At 37.2% G+C, this 14,837-nt stretch overlaps 1 protein-coding gene across 1 annotated transcript in view; it reads right to left on the bottom strand.

Moving 5' to 3' along the window:
* Positions 1–14,837, bottom strand: part of LOC121733963 — a 220,587-nt gene that overhangs the window by 44,748 nt on the left and 161,002 nt on the right. Inside the window, exon 6 of the mRNA XM_042124370.1 lies at positions 1,179–1,251. Coding sequence (XP_041980304.1) covers positions 1,179–1,227 — 49 coding nt within the window. The 5' untranslated portion in view covers positions 1,228–1,251. The remainder of the gene's footprint in view (positions 1–1,178; positions 1,252–14,837) is intronic.

Genomic DNA, 14,837 nt, shown 5'->3' with positions numbered 1-14,837 from the left:
CTCTATATTTATGTAAGCCTAGTACTTTTATAAGCTTGAATTTAAGCTTAAAGTTATTAATAAACTTTAAAGCTCGTAGGGGCGGTAGCAGATTATTCTAGACTTTACTGTCAACGTGTCTAAAGCGAGCTTCCTCAAAACGCGGCAGAGTGGTGAGGTTGAGTGATCAGCAGGTATATTTTCTAATTTTATACAAAAGTTATCTTTAGAAGCAGCTGCTTACCACTTTTACTTTATGCTTTTCAAAACGTTATTTTTCATCCATATCGATTCCTAAATTTTTCGCTTCACTCACTCTTTCAATTTCTTCACCTTTAATGTTAACAGCTGATAGTAACTGATGATCACTCTCAAATGGCCTTGAATAAAATTTATCACATTCAAGTGCTGCAAAACTGAATAAAACCAACCTCCACAACGAGGTTATTAATATAAAGCACGTTAGGGTTATAGGTCTCGGGCAGCAAGCCAGCAAGAATAATGCCCGTCTGCTGCAGCAGATTTCCCGGGGGGGCGTTACGTCTGAACCTGAACTTTTTCGTTTTAACATTACGACCCTATCGCCACTCAATCTGAACGTTTACGATTAAAGTTTCATACTATTGTAGGAATGTTTACTTGTTTACAGAGTGAGGTAGATTCCACGAGCAACAAAAGTTATATTTAATTATTTTACTGTCAATTTATTTATTCTAAGAAGTGAATAATAATTCGTTTACTATCGCCTGGGCCAATCATGAGAAACATACTTAATTGGATGTTTTGGTGCGTGGATGACATTAATAGAAAGCGTAAACGCAAAAAAGCCGTTAGCTTTGTCCACACTGTGCCTTTTTGTGTTCGTCAAGGCATGCGTTATAGCGCAGTCAACACCGAACGTGAGGCGTGCCCGCGACGCATGTCCTCTGACCGTATCCAAAACTTCAACAATGACAATATTGGCATTGCGTTCCTTGACACATTCAATTATTGAATGCGCCAATATGAAAGTTGATGACGAAAATTGAAGATGAAAGTGCACAGTGCGGACATAGCTATTTCCAGTCATATATGTTAGCGGCGTTAGTTCTCTTTACAGCCACGTAATTTGTAATTTGAAGTATTGAATTACTTTGTCAGGAGAAAGTAAAAAAGAGACCAAATATATCAGAAAAGGTTAGTAAGAAAGAGACAATCACCTGCAACAACCAGCAGCCGCAGCAGAGCGGCGGCGGGGGCTCGCCGCATGCTGCTACCGCCCCATCACCTCATCTGAAACAAACAAAAAAACTCTTCATTACTCATGTGAGCCTAGTACATTGAGATTGGGAGAGAGGTGTGAGATCGCGGGATAGAGATGGCTTCTGAGCGTTCATAAGCGCCTGGTACTTTTAGTGTCTAAACACAAAAATCCGTCCTCACGATTGAAATTTTTGTACTTTTTAATTGTCGCCCTCCTGGAATCCAGTGATCAATAAGTGCAAACCGCGTGTGTCACCTCTGTCTATAAGTGTAAACCCGGATACAGTTAGTGTTGTGTGTCGCAGTGAACCTACTGACTTTTCTTATTGGAACACAAATATTGGACAACTCGAGGGTAGTCGTAGAACCGACCGCCCGGTGCAAACGAAGACGTCGCGCTCCTGCAGTCCCCTCGTGACCACGGCCGTTGCAACACGGCCGAAACGTCGAGAAAAAGTATGTACTCGTAGTAGCATTACCACTTAAATAAGTCGCGTTAAGTCCCGATTAAAAAGTTTCATTATAACAGGGTTCTTATTCAAGTTGCGTCCACTTACGAAGATACATACTAATAATATTGTAAATGTCAAAGTGTGCATGTCTGTCTGTCTGGTACCTCTTTACTTACGCCCAAACCTCTGAACCGAATTTGCTGTTTGGTGTTGAGATAATTTGTGGTATGGAGATAGTTACTCCCGGGAAAGCATAATATTATCTTTACGATACTTTCTATATTATCCTTACGATACTTTCTATATTATCCTTACGATACTTTCTATATTATCTTTACGATACTTTCTATATTATCTTTACGATACTTTCTATCTCTGAAAAATGGACGGTACCCGCGCGATAATAATATACCTAAACTAAAACTGCATTGTAAGGGTTATAATTCAAACATTTAATAAATTATTATCTGCAAAATTTCCGGTACATTTAACAGCAACTTGCATTACCTCGTCGGTTTTGAATTACCCATTGCTCGTCACATAACCACTGCTGGGTCACTGTATACTAACGTAATACGCAATGATTAACATAACTCTATTTAGCGTATTAACATACGTTCATATGGTTATGATGGCATAATATTTTAAACTGTATAACATAAAATTCTTTAGTTAACTTTGTTTTAACTGTTTTGCTGGTTGCTTTTGATTACGTCAAAATTTTAACCAATCAATAATACTTTGAACAGAAACTAATTTTAGAACTAATCTTAGAGTATTAAGAAACTAATCTTAAAACAGCTGTATTTTTAAACCAGCATTCAGAAGATAGGAAATACAGGATTTAACAATTAAGTGTGCATCTGTCACTTATATATGGTTCACTGTGAAAGAAGTAGCGCTAAAAGAGTTTTTTTTTGTGATTTGTATGGACAGGCACCCAAAAAAAGTTGCTATTTTAGCGCTACTATTACATTGCGAACTAAATACAGGAGACTCATACACACCCTAAAGTATTATCACTTAGTTTTGTTACACCTTATAATATACTGGATCGAATAAGAAACAAAACTGCATTATATTCCATTTCAATAGTAGAATCAGGGCACCAACATCAGCTCATGATGAACATCAACAGAAACTTCCGACCGCAGCGTTCGACTCGCGATTAGATCGTTTAAGATGCAGCAACTTCGGATTTCAATTTGAGTTTTGTAACAAAATTTACTCGGGGTTGCCCGCTGCGGAGAAAGTCCCCTTTATATTGCTAGTCGTTTCGGGGAAAACATTTATATCTATATATATATAAAACTCAAGGGTGATTGACTGACTGATTGACATAGTGATCTATCAACGCACAGCCCAAACCGCTGGACGGATCGGGCTGAAATTTGGCATGCAGGTAGATGTTATGACGTAGGCATCCGCTAAGAAAGGATTTTGATCAATTCCAACTCCAAGGGGTTAAAATAGGGGATGAAAGTTTGTATATAATAATCCTTCTTAACGCGAGCGAAGCCGCGGGCAATAGCTCGTTCTATATAAATATAAAATTCTTCAATACTCAGGGCTGCATCAGCATATTATATCAAATATTAAGTAGCTACTAGTAGAACTTTTTAAAACACTGAATAGAGGTAATTTCGCGCATATATATACAAGTTTAAAAAAGTTTGTTTTTTCTAAGATGACAAGAAGCCTTTAAGTACCTGTCCAGTGGTCTATTTAGGGGGCAAAGTTTATCAAAATAGCCTAGTCTAGCGTAGGAATTTATTCGATACAAACAAACTTATTCTCTTTTTAACATACAAAACATTTACTTATAAGACTTTTCAGAAACGGTTTCTTGAAGACTGTTTTAGAATTTGGGTTAATCTAAATCTCGTCTGGCAACATCGGTTCCCTGGCGTAGCTGATCCGTTTCGCAAATCCTGAGCGTACCTTGTACAGTATTAGCTAGTACCTGGCTCTACCTAGCTCAAAGAAACCAATTATACTAAGAAGGTATATCTTTAAAACCGCAAATAGATTAAACTATCATTGAAATGTTAGCTTACATAAAGAATCTTACATCTAAAGAATAATTTACCTTAAAAAACATATTTAATTAATTTATAATCTGTGGACTTGGAAGGTTATTGCATTAAAAAATAAAATTAATGATGAAATCGAGATTCCGCAAAGCAATAATGGATAATAATTAATATTATAAAAATGAAAATGTGTATGAGTCTTGAAAAGTATTTCCATCTATTAGGATTTAGGATAAATACCACGTAAGTAAGGAGAAATACCACGGGCTCACAGAAGACCGGCGTGAAACAGCGCTTGCGCTGCGTTTCGCCGAGTGAGTGAGTTTACCAGAGGCCCAATCCCCTACCCTTTTCCCTACCCTACCCTCTCCTATTTCCTTCCCTACCCTCCCCTATTCCCTTCCCTACCCTCTCCTATTTCCTTCCCTACCCTCCCCTATTCCCTCCCCTACCCTCCCCTATTCCCTCTTAAAAGCCGGCAACGAACCTGCGGCTCCTCTGATGCTGCGGGTGTCCACGGGCGACGGAGGTTGCTTTCCATCAGATGACCCGTTTGCTCGTTTGCCCCCTTATTTAATAAAAAAAAGATGGAAATACATATTAAAATCTATATATTTTTTGTAATAAATAGGACTGGAAAATATAATTAGAGTTCCCTCGCGATAAACGAATTTTAGCGCAACGATGTTGCAGGCAACATCCCTACCTACTTTCATTTTAAAATTAACCTCTGAAACAAAATCATTATTAAATTTATTTAATGAATCATCACCTCTGCTTAATTGAATTCCGGACAGCTCAATTCGGATTTCTTGGCGTGTAATTTGCGAACATGGGACCAGTGGTGGGCGAATTGACGCGTTTGGGTCGAGTCGGGCCGAGTGGGACGAGTGGCGGAATGTTAATAGCCGACTTAACATATTTACAGCGGGATGATGTCCCAATAGCGCGGACTACGCTAAACTGACAGCGTAATCAAGAGGCACAGACGAGGGAAATTACATCAGAAAACATGCCCTAAGGCAGGCTATACGAGTACGTAATATTAAAATGTGTTACAAACAAGAAAAATTAAAATGTTTGACTGTATATTTTAATTGACAAATAAATGTTTGATTGTAATTTTAATTTGTAGTCATTAATAAAAAATCATGGTTTTCATCTAAATATTATCTCGCTATAGAGAAACTTATCTAAGAATTTTTGGAACGAAGTTCCTTATCACACGTAAAGGAGGCTAGACAGAACGATATTTGACCTCGACACTTTTTTATTAGTATGCATGCATGCATGGTACGTACCAGAGGGCGTTGATAGTATTCCTGTGCGTCAACTAAATGGCATTTTTTGAGAATAAACAGCTACGCGTTGTTAGTATTCCTGGGCGTCAATAGTTTTTTTTTTTTTAATATTTTTTGAGTGTATAATATGTTTGAGAGGTTTGTTAAACATAAGAAATAACTTCGTTCCATTCGGGTGTCCCTTGACACCTCTCAAGTTTTTTTATTTCATAAGGGGGAGCGGGCGACATGAAGCAACCGAAGACGTTTGTATGTATTTCTATGAAATACCCTCCGCAGCTAGCGACACGAAACTAACGACACTTTCATAGAAATACATAGAAACCAGTTGTGTCGCCGCGACACGTCATCTGCGGTTGCTTCATGTCGCCCGCCGCCAACCAGCACCTTAAGTCATAATAAAAGTGGTTCATTTGCCTGTAATACCAAAATCATATTAACAAATAACAACGTTATGAAAAACATTTTATAAATTATTGTTAGTAACTTTTTTACCAGGGAAATCATTTTATGTCTATACACCGTACATCGACGGCACAGACATTTGCATTTTAACAACTTCATGTTTTAATTATCAAAAATGGCGCTCGAGATTTCGCCTAAATGATTCCTCTCATCAAGATTTCAACATGTTGCATAAGTTTTCCTAATTTACCTGAAAACTTTCCCTCAACGTATTTCTCGTGTTCTCTAGATGTGAGTTGTGACGTTATTATTTTAGTCTTCGAGTATAACGAGTTTCAAAGAAGTCGGATTGACTTTTCCACATTGCTTTAGAAACAACAAGTTAACTTACATTTTATTCCTACGTTATGCAATAGGATATTCATAATATACTAACGCTGTACTTACTATAGTTTATACTATTACTATACATGAAAAAGTGTGCCGGTCTGTCTGTCACCCACCATGCTATCTTCAATTAAACGTTACTGTAAAGATACTTAAAGTTCTGGAAAAGGACACAATAGTATGACATTTTATATCGCGGCAAAATGCGGTTCCCACGTCACAAGCGATAAACGAATTTTGGTTATTGCAGACAACATATTCTAGTTAATTACAATTACTGGATACAGTGGGGCTTGTCTTCTTTATGGATAAAACCAAGAGAATAATATATTACTGCAATGTTTTCACGCTAGACAGCAGCACCAGCACCAGAAAACAAAAAGTTTTGTTCGACGTTTGACAACGTTTCTGTCATAATATGTGCAACACGTCGGATTATTTATTGTATGTGCTCCTAGCGCTCTCTGCCTTTGACCTTTGCGTTATATTCGCTATAAGAGCTAGATTATCCCTCCTTATAAAACACTTATTTACTCTTTAGCCAGTTATATGACAAGAGCCCTAAGTAAGGGACGTCTTCGGACATAACTTGGATTAAACCCTCAGCCCTTAAGCGCGGGTACGGGTCCCCGGCGACCGTCTTAGCGAAGGGCAAACGTGTTTAGGAGTTATGTTTGTTAATTACAGAGATAATGCCTAACTTATATAATTGAAAGTTCTAGTACATATACGGTAGAGTAACTTAGTCGTCACCTTGAAAAACTCGCGTAACATAGAGACAAGTAAAGTGTTAGAGCTTGTCTTACAAGAAATGATGCCCACCATTACTTCACTAGTTGATATAAATGGCAAATATTGTACTGTAAATCCGAGAGAGGGCTGAGTTATTTTAAGTTGGACAAGCTCTACGTGCGTGCGAACTGTTTGTATTGCTCACAGATTTTAGAAGTAAGTATTGCTGCTTTCAGTGACTTTAATATTTCCTATCAAACACCAAAAAAACATAAATCAAATAAACGTTTTACGTTGGTTTGACATTTTATATGATAGAATAATTCAAGCTTGGTCTTTAGTATATTTAACTGAAAGTAATAAGGCACAAAACATCAACTTTGCAAACGTTAGCAATTGAGCTAGGTACTGAAACCATACTAATGTGTAATGTGTATGTATCAGATGGTGTAAGAAGAAGATGATATACTGTATATAGTTTATACTGTGGGTAATATACGTGTTAAGCCGGGTCGGGTTACGTACTTTGAATAGTTTGGATATAATCAAAGTTTTATTACATTCTAAAAGGATTCTTACGAGCGTAGAGTACTTTAAAGACTTTAATAGATTTTACTCTTACTTTAAGCGCGATATGTGAAAAACGGATTCTTTAAAACAGTAAATTGAATCTTGAGAAAGCCTAATATTATGATCTTGATAGCTGTGACTTTTCTATTTATGTGCATTGTAAGTCGAAGTTTTGGATTATATCCTTCTAATATAAGTAGATTGCGACTTCGTGTGCCAAAAGAACAGACTTGTACGGTCAAGTTCAAGTCTATGTACAAGTCTATGTACGTATTATTTATCAAAATCAGTACAGTCATAGTTTTCTAACAAACGTATCATCTTCATTATATTGGTGCACATATTGTGAATACTTAAACACTTGAAAGTTGCCTATCTTGTTTTCAAGCTCAGTATATTCACTAATATGTCCCGTTTTCCCGTCCGTAGTCTGCAGTCTGTAGCGTGCCAATTCCATTGTACGGGCAGATTTACTGCGCGCTGCCCGGGATTTAAATACATACACAAATAACGAATCCACCTACACCTCTATTCTACAACGTTAATGCAGCGTCGTGCCGTGTTAGATACAGTTCGCTTTAACTTACAGCAAGAAAAACCATACTAATATTATGAATTCGAAGTCTATCTGACTATCTGCCAGTCGCCTCTTCATGCCCAAACCACTGCTGTGATTTTGTTAAAATCTGGTATAATAATAGCTCCCACACCGGTTTCGGTGACGGTTTCATTGAAACCAGGCCAGCTACGCAGGAGTAATTTTATAGTGCCCAAGTGTGTGCGCAGTACACAAGAGCACTCTCTATTCCTTTACTCTCATAACCCAGTGGGACGGAAGACCGACACGACCGGCGAGAGATCAGGCACAGGACCGACTTTTACATGCCCATTCGACGCATGGATCATCTTACTTGTCAGACAATCAGGTGATCAGCCTGCATTGTCCTAACCAAACTTGGAAATAACATGTTTCCAACGCGGGAATCGAACCCACGACCTCCGAGTCAAGAGCCGCGCTCTGTACCACTAGACCACGGAGGCGTTAAAGTCTGGTATGGAGATACTTTGAGTCCCAGAAAAGGACATAGGATATTTTTTCCCCGGAAAAAGTTACGGTTCCCACGCGATCAACTAATTTTGGTGCAACGGAGTTGTGACCGTCATCTATTGTTCTAACTGTTTATGAGATAGAATTTCAGTTCTTTGGGGAATTATTATCTATCTATCTATGGACGCTTCAAACCACGTCAGTCTGGCCTCGTGTTAAGTACCTAAAGGACTTGTGTTACGGGTACCAGACAACGGAAATATATTTAATACTTTTATACCAACTATACATATATTTAAGATTTTTATTATATCATACACATATTTAATACCATCCAGACCCGGGAACTTAGAAAACTTTTTGTTCCGTCGGCGGGATTCTAACCCGCGACCCCGGCTCGAGCTACCAACAACCCACCAATTGAGCCACAGAGATCGTCTTTATAATATATAGGTCTAAATATTTTTTACTGGAATTGACTAGAAAAGAAACTGAATTGCATTAATGTTAATACATTACAATCTAGCAGTATTGAATTACAGGTTCTGCTGCTGCTAGGTAAGTATTGTGGCAGATTTGTTTGTGTGCATTGTTTGGGGCTCTTACGTTTCATAGATTCGGGTGTTTTCGTGATTACGACAATTAGCGAAGATTTCCATGCGCATTATTAATTTGGGAGTACTGTATATTATGTAGTGATATTGATAGCATCGCACTCATATTAAATGAGAAAAATCTCTCACTGAAGTCGTAAGAAAGCGTTTTGAAGCTATTTCCTAGTTTTAGAATGTTTTGTGCCGCTGTCTCCGGCCGCGATCGACGCGCGACAACTCAATTTCCGCACCCTCACACACATACATATACATATTTGTATAATGCATGTTCTATCAGAGAAGTTGAGTCCTAGGCAGATGGCGGACCTAAATAATTTGGTCGCGTTGGGTCAAACTCATCCGATCGATCACAACTAACATTGAATTTACATAATAAGCCGACCAAATGACGTAGGTCCATCAACTGCCTATGAATCAATTTCTTCGATGTAGTACAAACTTACAAACATACAAATTATAACAAAGCTCACGCAAATAAGTTGGTAAATTGCATTCAAAAGATATACCGACAACAAGTTTACTATGGGTTTTAATAGGCTCTATATCTTATAATCTTCTTTTAAATTATGTAATGCTAAGTACTCACATGCAGTTTTGCTCGATAGTTTTACTCGAATTCGAGCAAAAACCACCGTGTGGACCGCAAAACTCACAGCTCGATCGCATCGAGCCAGTTTGAAGGCTTGAATCGAGCCGGCTTGACAAAATATTTTTTGACACTAGTTTTTATTATTCGTAGCTAATTTCCTTCGAACTGGAGTAAAACTATCGAGCAATGCTGAATGTGTGGACGAAAGCCGAGCCGCGGGTTTTACTCTACGTAATTGCTCGATCGAGCAAAATCGTATGTGAGTACTTACACTAAGAGAAGGCAGAATATTTAGACAAACGATTAGTAATAGCCGGCCCCTAAACTATCAATTGTTTTATGCAATGACACGCTTCAATATTGAACAGTTTATTTGACAATTAGATTGAAGGCGTGCGATGTTCAATATCAACCCTAAACAGTAAATAATATTATGCAATATGTGATATTGCGCAATAAATTTGCTCGTCTAGGGTCCCGCTTACGTTCTAGCTCAAGTGGAAATTCATATGCAAACAATAACAGCGGGCTTACATTATTCCAATCCAGTGTTCCAATCCAGCACTGGCTTGCTACGTGCATTCCTGTGCATTCCAGTGCCCGCTTACATCATTCCAGTAGCAATCCAGCGCTAAATTGGAATAATCTAAAGGTTATTTTTGTAATATTCTTGATCATACGCTTCAAATGACAATTTAGTTTTTCCGCTTCAGTCAATTAAAAAGGTGACAAAAAAGGTGAAAGGTTTTCAGCAGAAAGGTTCAAGCGGATATTATTTTCAGATTATGTGCAGAACGGATATGAGACCTCTGTCTAATGTATCGAAACATTTACAAAATACAGAGGAATATTAGGCAGTAATATAAAGCAGGCTTACTATTTTAAAGGGGAGGGCCAAAGACTTCGTAGTATCTATTTAGTAATCTACGCTAACTGCTAACATGTTTAGTACCGATATTTGTGAAGACACTTGATGTAAGGGTTGATTCAGACCGCAAAGCGACGCGACCGCATTTCTAAATTTATATAGATTTGACAGATTCGCAAGACGTCTCACGCAATTAAATTCTGTCAAATCCACACAAAATGCCTCGCTGCGCCTCGTCTCGTCGCTTTGCGGTCTGAATTAACCTTTAGAAGCTGTTTATTGCGCTGGCACCTTACATTTTCCGAGATAAATAGTATCCTATATCCTCTCTAGGTATTCAAAATATCTCGTAAATAATATACAGACACCCTTTCACATTTGTAAGTACGGATCAATTGTTAAGACAAACCTAACAATCTAAGTCTTCTCGGTTACGTAGTGAGCAACCTAGATAACGAGCTTGCGGGCACCTGGTGTCAAGTGACCACAAGGTAACGACTGTGGTTAACATCGACTAGTTCCAGGCAGTATTGAAACAATTTGTCTTATTGGCCGCTATTTGTAATCAGAAACCACCACGTAATTTTCTGTTGTACTTGCGATTGAACATATTGAGAATTAAAAATACTTTGTTATAATGCTGAATTACTGAGGTAAACGAATTTTGGCTCAAAAATCCAACTAGGCTGTAATGTAATAGGTACCTGGTGTAAGAATAATAGTGAAAGCTCAAAAATTGCTAACTAAACGTCCAGAGTTTTTGTGGTAACAAATTGAGGAACAGTAGATTAAAGTAAATTGCGTTGATAGTTAAGACGTAATAAGTCTTATAACGAAAAATAATCCTTACTATGCCATCGTCGCGTAAAAAACAAAATCACTTAACAGAAAAGGAGTACACCTTGGTGTGTTCCAAACAAATAAAATATAATCCAAAAATAACATCACAAAGACCTTTTTCATTGTGAGCATGAGCCCTTAACGATGAAAGAATCGCAAAAACATTGGAAGATTTTCAACTTCATAAGTTTTCTTAACGTTATTTTTCACGCCCAGCGCCGCGGGGTAAGTGAGTAAGGGTGGAGTAAGGGTAAGGGCAGAGTAAGACAATGTAAAACCGATATAAATGTTAAGAGGGGTAAAAGGTCCCCCGGGAACAATGCAATGGAAAAGCAATCGCCAAATCCAACTGTTATTCGATTAGGCTGGTCGATTTTAAGCGTTTAATCCTTAATCTTCAGATATTAACTATATAAGGGGAGTAGCACAGTACTTTTTTTCATTCTAGATCGTCTAAACACATCTAAGCGTTATAGCGCATACTGTCGTTAAAGATTATAACTGAGTACCTCAATAAAAAAAAACTATGTAACAATGTGTTGTCTCTTTTTGCACGAGTTCACTTTGTGAAAAATAAAAAAAGAAGCCTAACTGAGACTTACTTTTTATTTTAAATTAGGTATCTCAATGGAAACACGAAATATATTTATATTGTAGTGAGATCGCTTTTCCAGGCCCACAGTAGATGTTTCCGCGCGGGACCCGTTACATATTATATCTAAATATTAATTATAAATATCCACCCCTGTGCCCACATCATAAATGCGTGCCACATCCGTGCCATAATATTTCATGCCATAATAATTAGCCCATTACCCATTAAGGAAGATTAACGATTTTTCCGTGGAAACATTTAGGCCATACCTGAGCCGAGGTTAATCTAGATTTCTAGATCATAATCTGATTTGAAGGATTGGTTTAATTGCCTTAATTGGAGTTATTAGAGCATGACATGACGTATGATCGTCACTGAGCATTTCAGCGGGGCTAAAACGGTCACATTTAGCAATTCCTCTCAATCAATTCAGCAAATGAATTGTCAAAACTGTCGAACTGACAAATGTCAAATCAGTACAAAAATACAGAAATGACTTGCAAGCAGAGTTGCATTTTGCGATTTTAGAAAAATGAATCATATTATGATTCATATCATGATTCTTCAAAGCGACCATTTTAGCCCCGCTGATTTATTCGCGTTAGGTGTGTAGTGAATCTTTAGCGGATTGATTAGCGACGGTTAGCGCGTGTTCAGACCAAACTGACTATACGCGGCCGAATCTGAGCAGGCTCACTGTGATTCCCAGTGTGAATTTGAGTGAACGTGAAAATATACGGTATCGGATGTGCGCGCCTACGCCTAGCGTAATGGCGTATTGTCGGTTAGGTGTGAACGAAAAAGTGAATTTGTATGGAAATACAATAAACTGCGTAACATTCGCTCACATTCAGCGGCTCACAGTAGGTTTAGTGTGAGAACGGCCTTAGGCTGGGATAATAAATTAAAGTTAATTATTATTTATTATACAATCCATGCATGCTTAGTAGTTGTTGAATTTACTATTACTTAGATAATGCCAAATTAAACAGTCATAATTTTAAATTCAAATCGAAATAGAATATTTTGGGACTTACCATAAATATTAGTTTTCTTTGACATTTCTCACTTCTCCCATATTGCGGATGTCATATATGATTAATATCCTGTTTCCATTTATTGCATTGTATATTCTCACAAAAAAAAAAAATATTATTATACCAGGAACGCATAACATAATAATAGATCAAATCAACGGCACTCCGCACTACACAACCACTCAAGATACTCGCTGAATTATTAATTTAATAAGTCATGAGCAACCGCGGTCTGTGTGGTGGGAGGATAAGGCAGAGTTTCTTAGAATTATAATAGAAGAAATTCTATGCGATTTTCTCAAAGTAATAGCAGTTTAATTATTCTAATAATTTACTAGTCTTTACCCACGGCTTTAAAACGAGTAAAACCTAGTTATATTCCGGGAAAGCTATGTACTTTTAGGAATAAAAATAGTATCTAAAGCACTTACTATCAAAATTCTTTAAGTAGTTTTTGTGTAAAAAAGTACCTAATAAATACACTTACAAACTTTTGTTTTAACAGCTTATTTTGTATGAAAGCTTGATTAATATAAAGACTTGAAGACCTTTTCATTTCCGCTAGGCTAACATTTCTACACCAGTTTAAACCAGCTTAAGACGGAAACTTATTTAGCTAAGACACAGTTGAGGGCTTACAGTACAATAAGAGCTAATGTCCGGGCAAGAAGGGTTGACCCTCTAAATTATGAACAGAGGTGGGAGTGCTAAGACTATCCCCGGGATTAAATCTTGATTGCTTTCGGCTCGACCGCCCGGGGGTTAGTTTCGTTTGATGGTGTTGCAACTTGCAACGATTAGAGAAATAACAGATTTTTACGGGATTTCACAGTCTGGTGACCGGGTTCTTAAGCTTATGACAGGTAATGGTTTTGATTGGCAGTTGGCTAGCGCAAAAGCAATCCACAACCCAGTTAAAAAGATAAGCTTCAGACAACAGTAAATACACCTCAAAACCGGGCATAAGTTATTACTTATATGATAAAGTTATCTTTGTTTTTTTATTAAGTGTTTAGTAGGCTTTTTGTTTATTATTGTTTAAGTAACTCTATTTAAATATAAAAACATACTCCAAAGCTTCCCATGCACAAACTAATATCGTCTATTTTTAAAAAGAAAACTGTCGCAAAACGTTTATTTATAGTTTGGAACTTACAAGTTACGAAACAGAATTCTTGTTTAAAATGTCATCTTACATTGTATGCAGCGCAGCTGTTGGCAAGTGCTTTATAAATAACAGCCTTCTACTAATAGCCCGGGAGGTTTTTCAAATATTAACAGCTGTAAGTTTCACTAAAAATGTCTCTAAAAGAAAAATAACAAAATGCTACTAGTGGTGATGATAATTATTATAGCAATTAACTTCTATTTATTTAACAATTTAAGTTCTTGGTGCCCGTAACTCCGTTGTGCCAAAATTCGTTTATGGCGCGGGTACCGTACATATTTTCAGGACGAAAAGTATCATAATATGTCTTTCCCGGGACTCAAAGTATCTTCTTACCAAAATATTCCAATAAAATACGTTTAGCGTTTGGACATGAAGATGTAACATATAGACAGACACACTTTCGCATTTATAATATTAGTATGGAAGTTACCGGGACCTAAATGTTTAGTTATCTTGTGATAAAAACATGTAAGTAAGTAAAGTTGTAATTTTTTACATTAAAAAAAACCAACGAAAAATCAGGCCGTAACAACTATTACCTATTCTGTGGCCGTAATAAAAGAACAAAATCAAGCATACATATAATATTCGTAACACGAACAATAGAAACAAAACATTCACTTTTATGAGATACGTCAAAACAATCTCCATTAAAGAATGACGTGTCCAATAAATGAAAACAGATTAAAAAAGTGTTTTCCGAAGTCCAATTAGGGGACAGAAGTCGCAGCCGGCGCTAACGTGCCTGTAACGACGCGGGAAAATTGAGTTTTTCTCATCTCAACCCCCATTCCCTTTTATTGTTGATTATATTGTTGTTAATTTATAATATTTGAATTTAGAGCGAAATCTGAGTAAATGCGAGTATCAAATTGGTTTAGGCGCAGTAAACAATATCGAAAGCGTTTTCGATTGTTGTTGAACATTTTTAATCTGAGTTTATATTCCTTTTTAATTTTATTATCTCTTTTAGG

Source organism: Aricia agestis, chromosome 14 (assembly GCF_905147365.1).
Source record: "Aricia agestis chromosome 14, ilAriAges1.1, whole genome shotgun sequence".
NCBI classification, from domain to species: domain Eukaryota; kingdom Metazoa; phylum Arthropoda; class Insecta; order Lepidoptera; family Lycaenidae; genus Aricia; species Aricia agestis.
The sequence above is the reverse complement of the archived record's forward strand: the minus strand, read 5'-3'. Positions and strand labels throughout refer to the sequence as shown.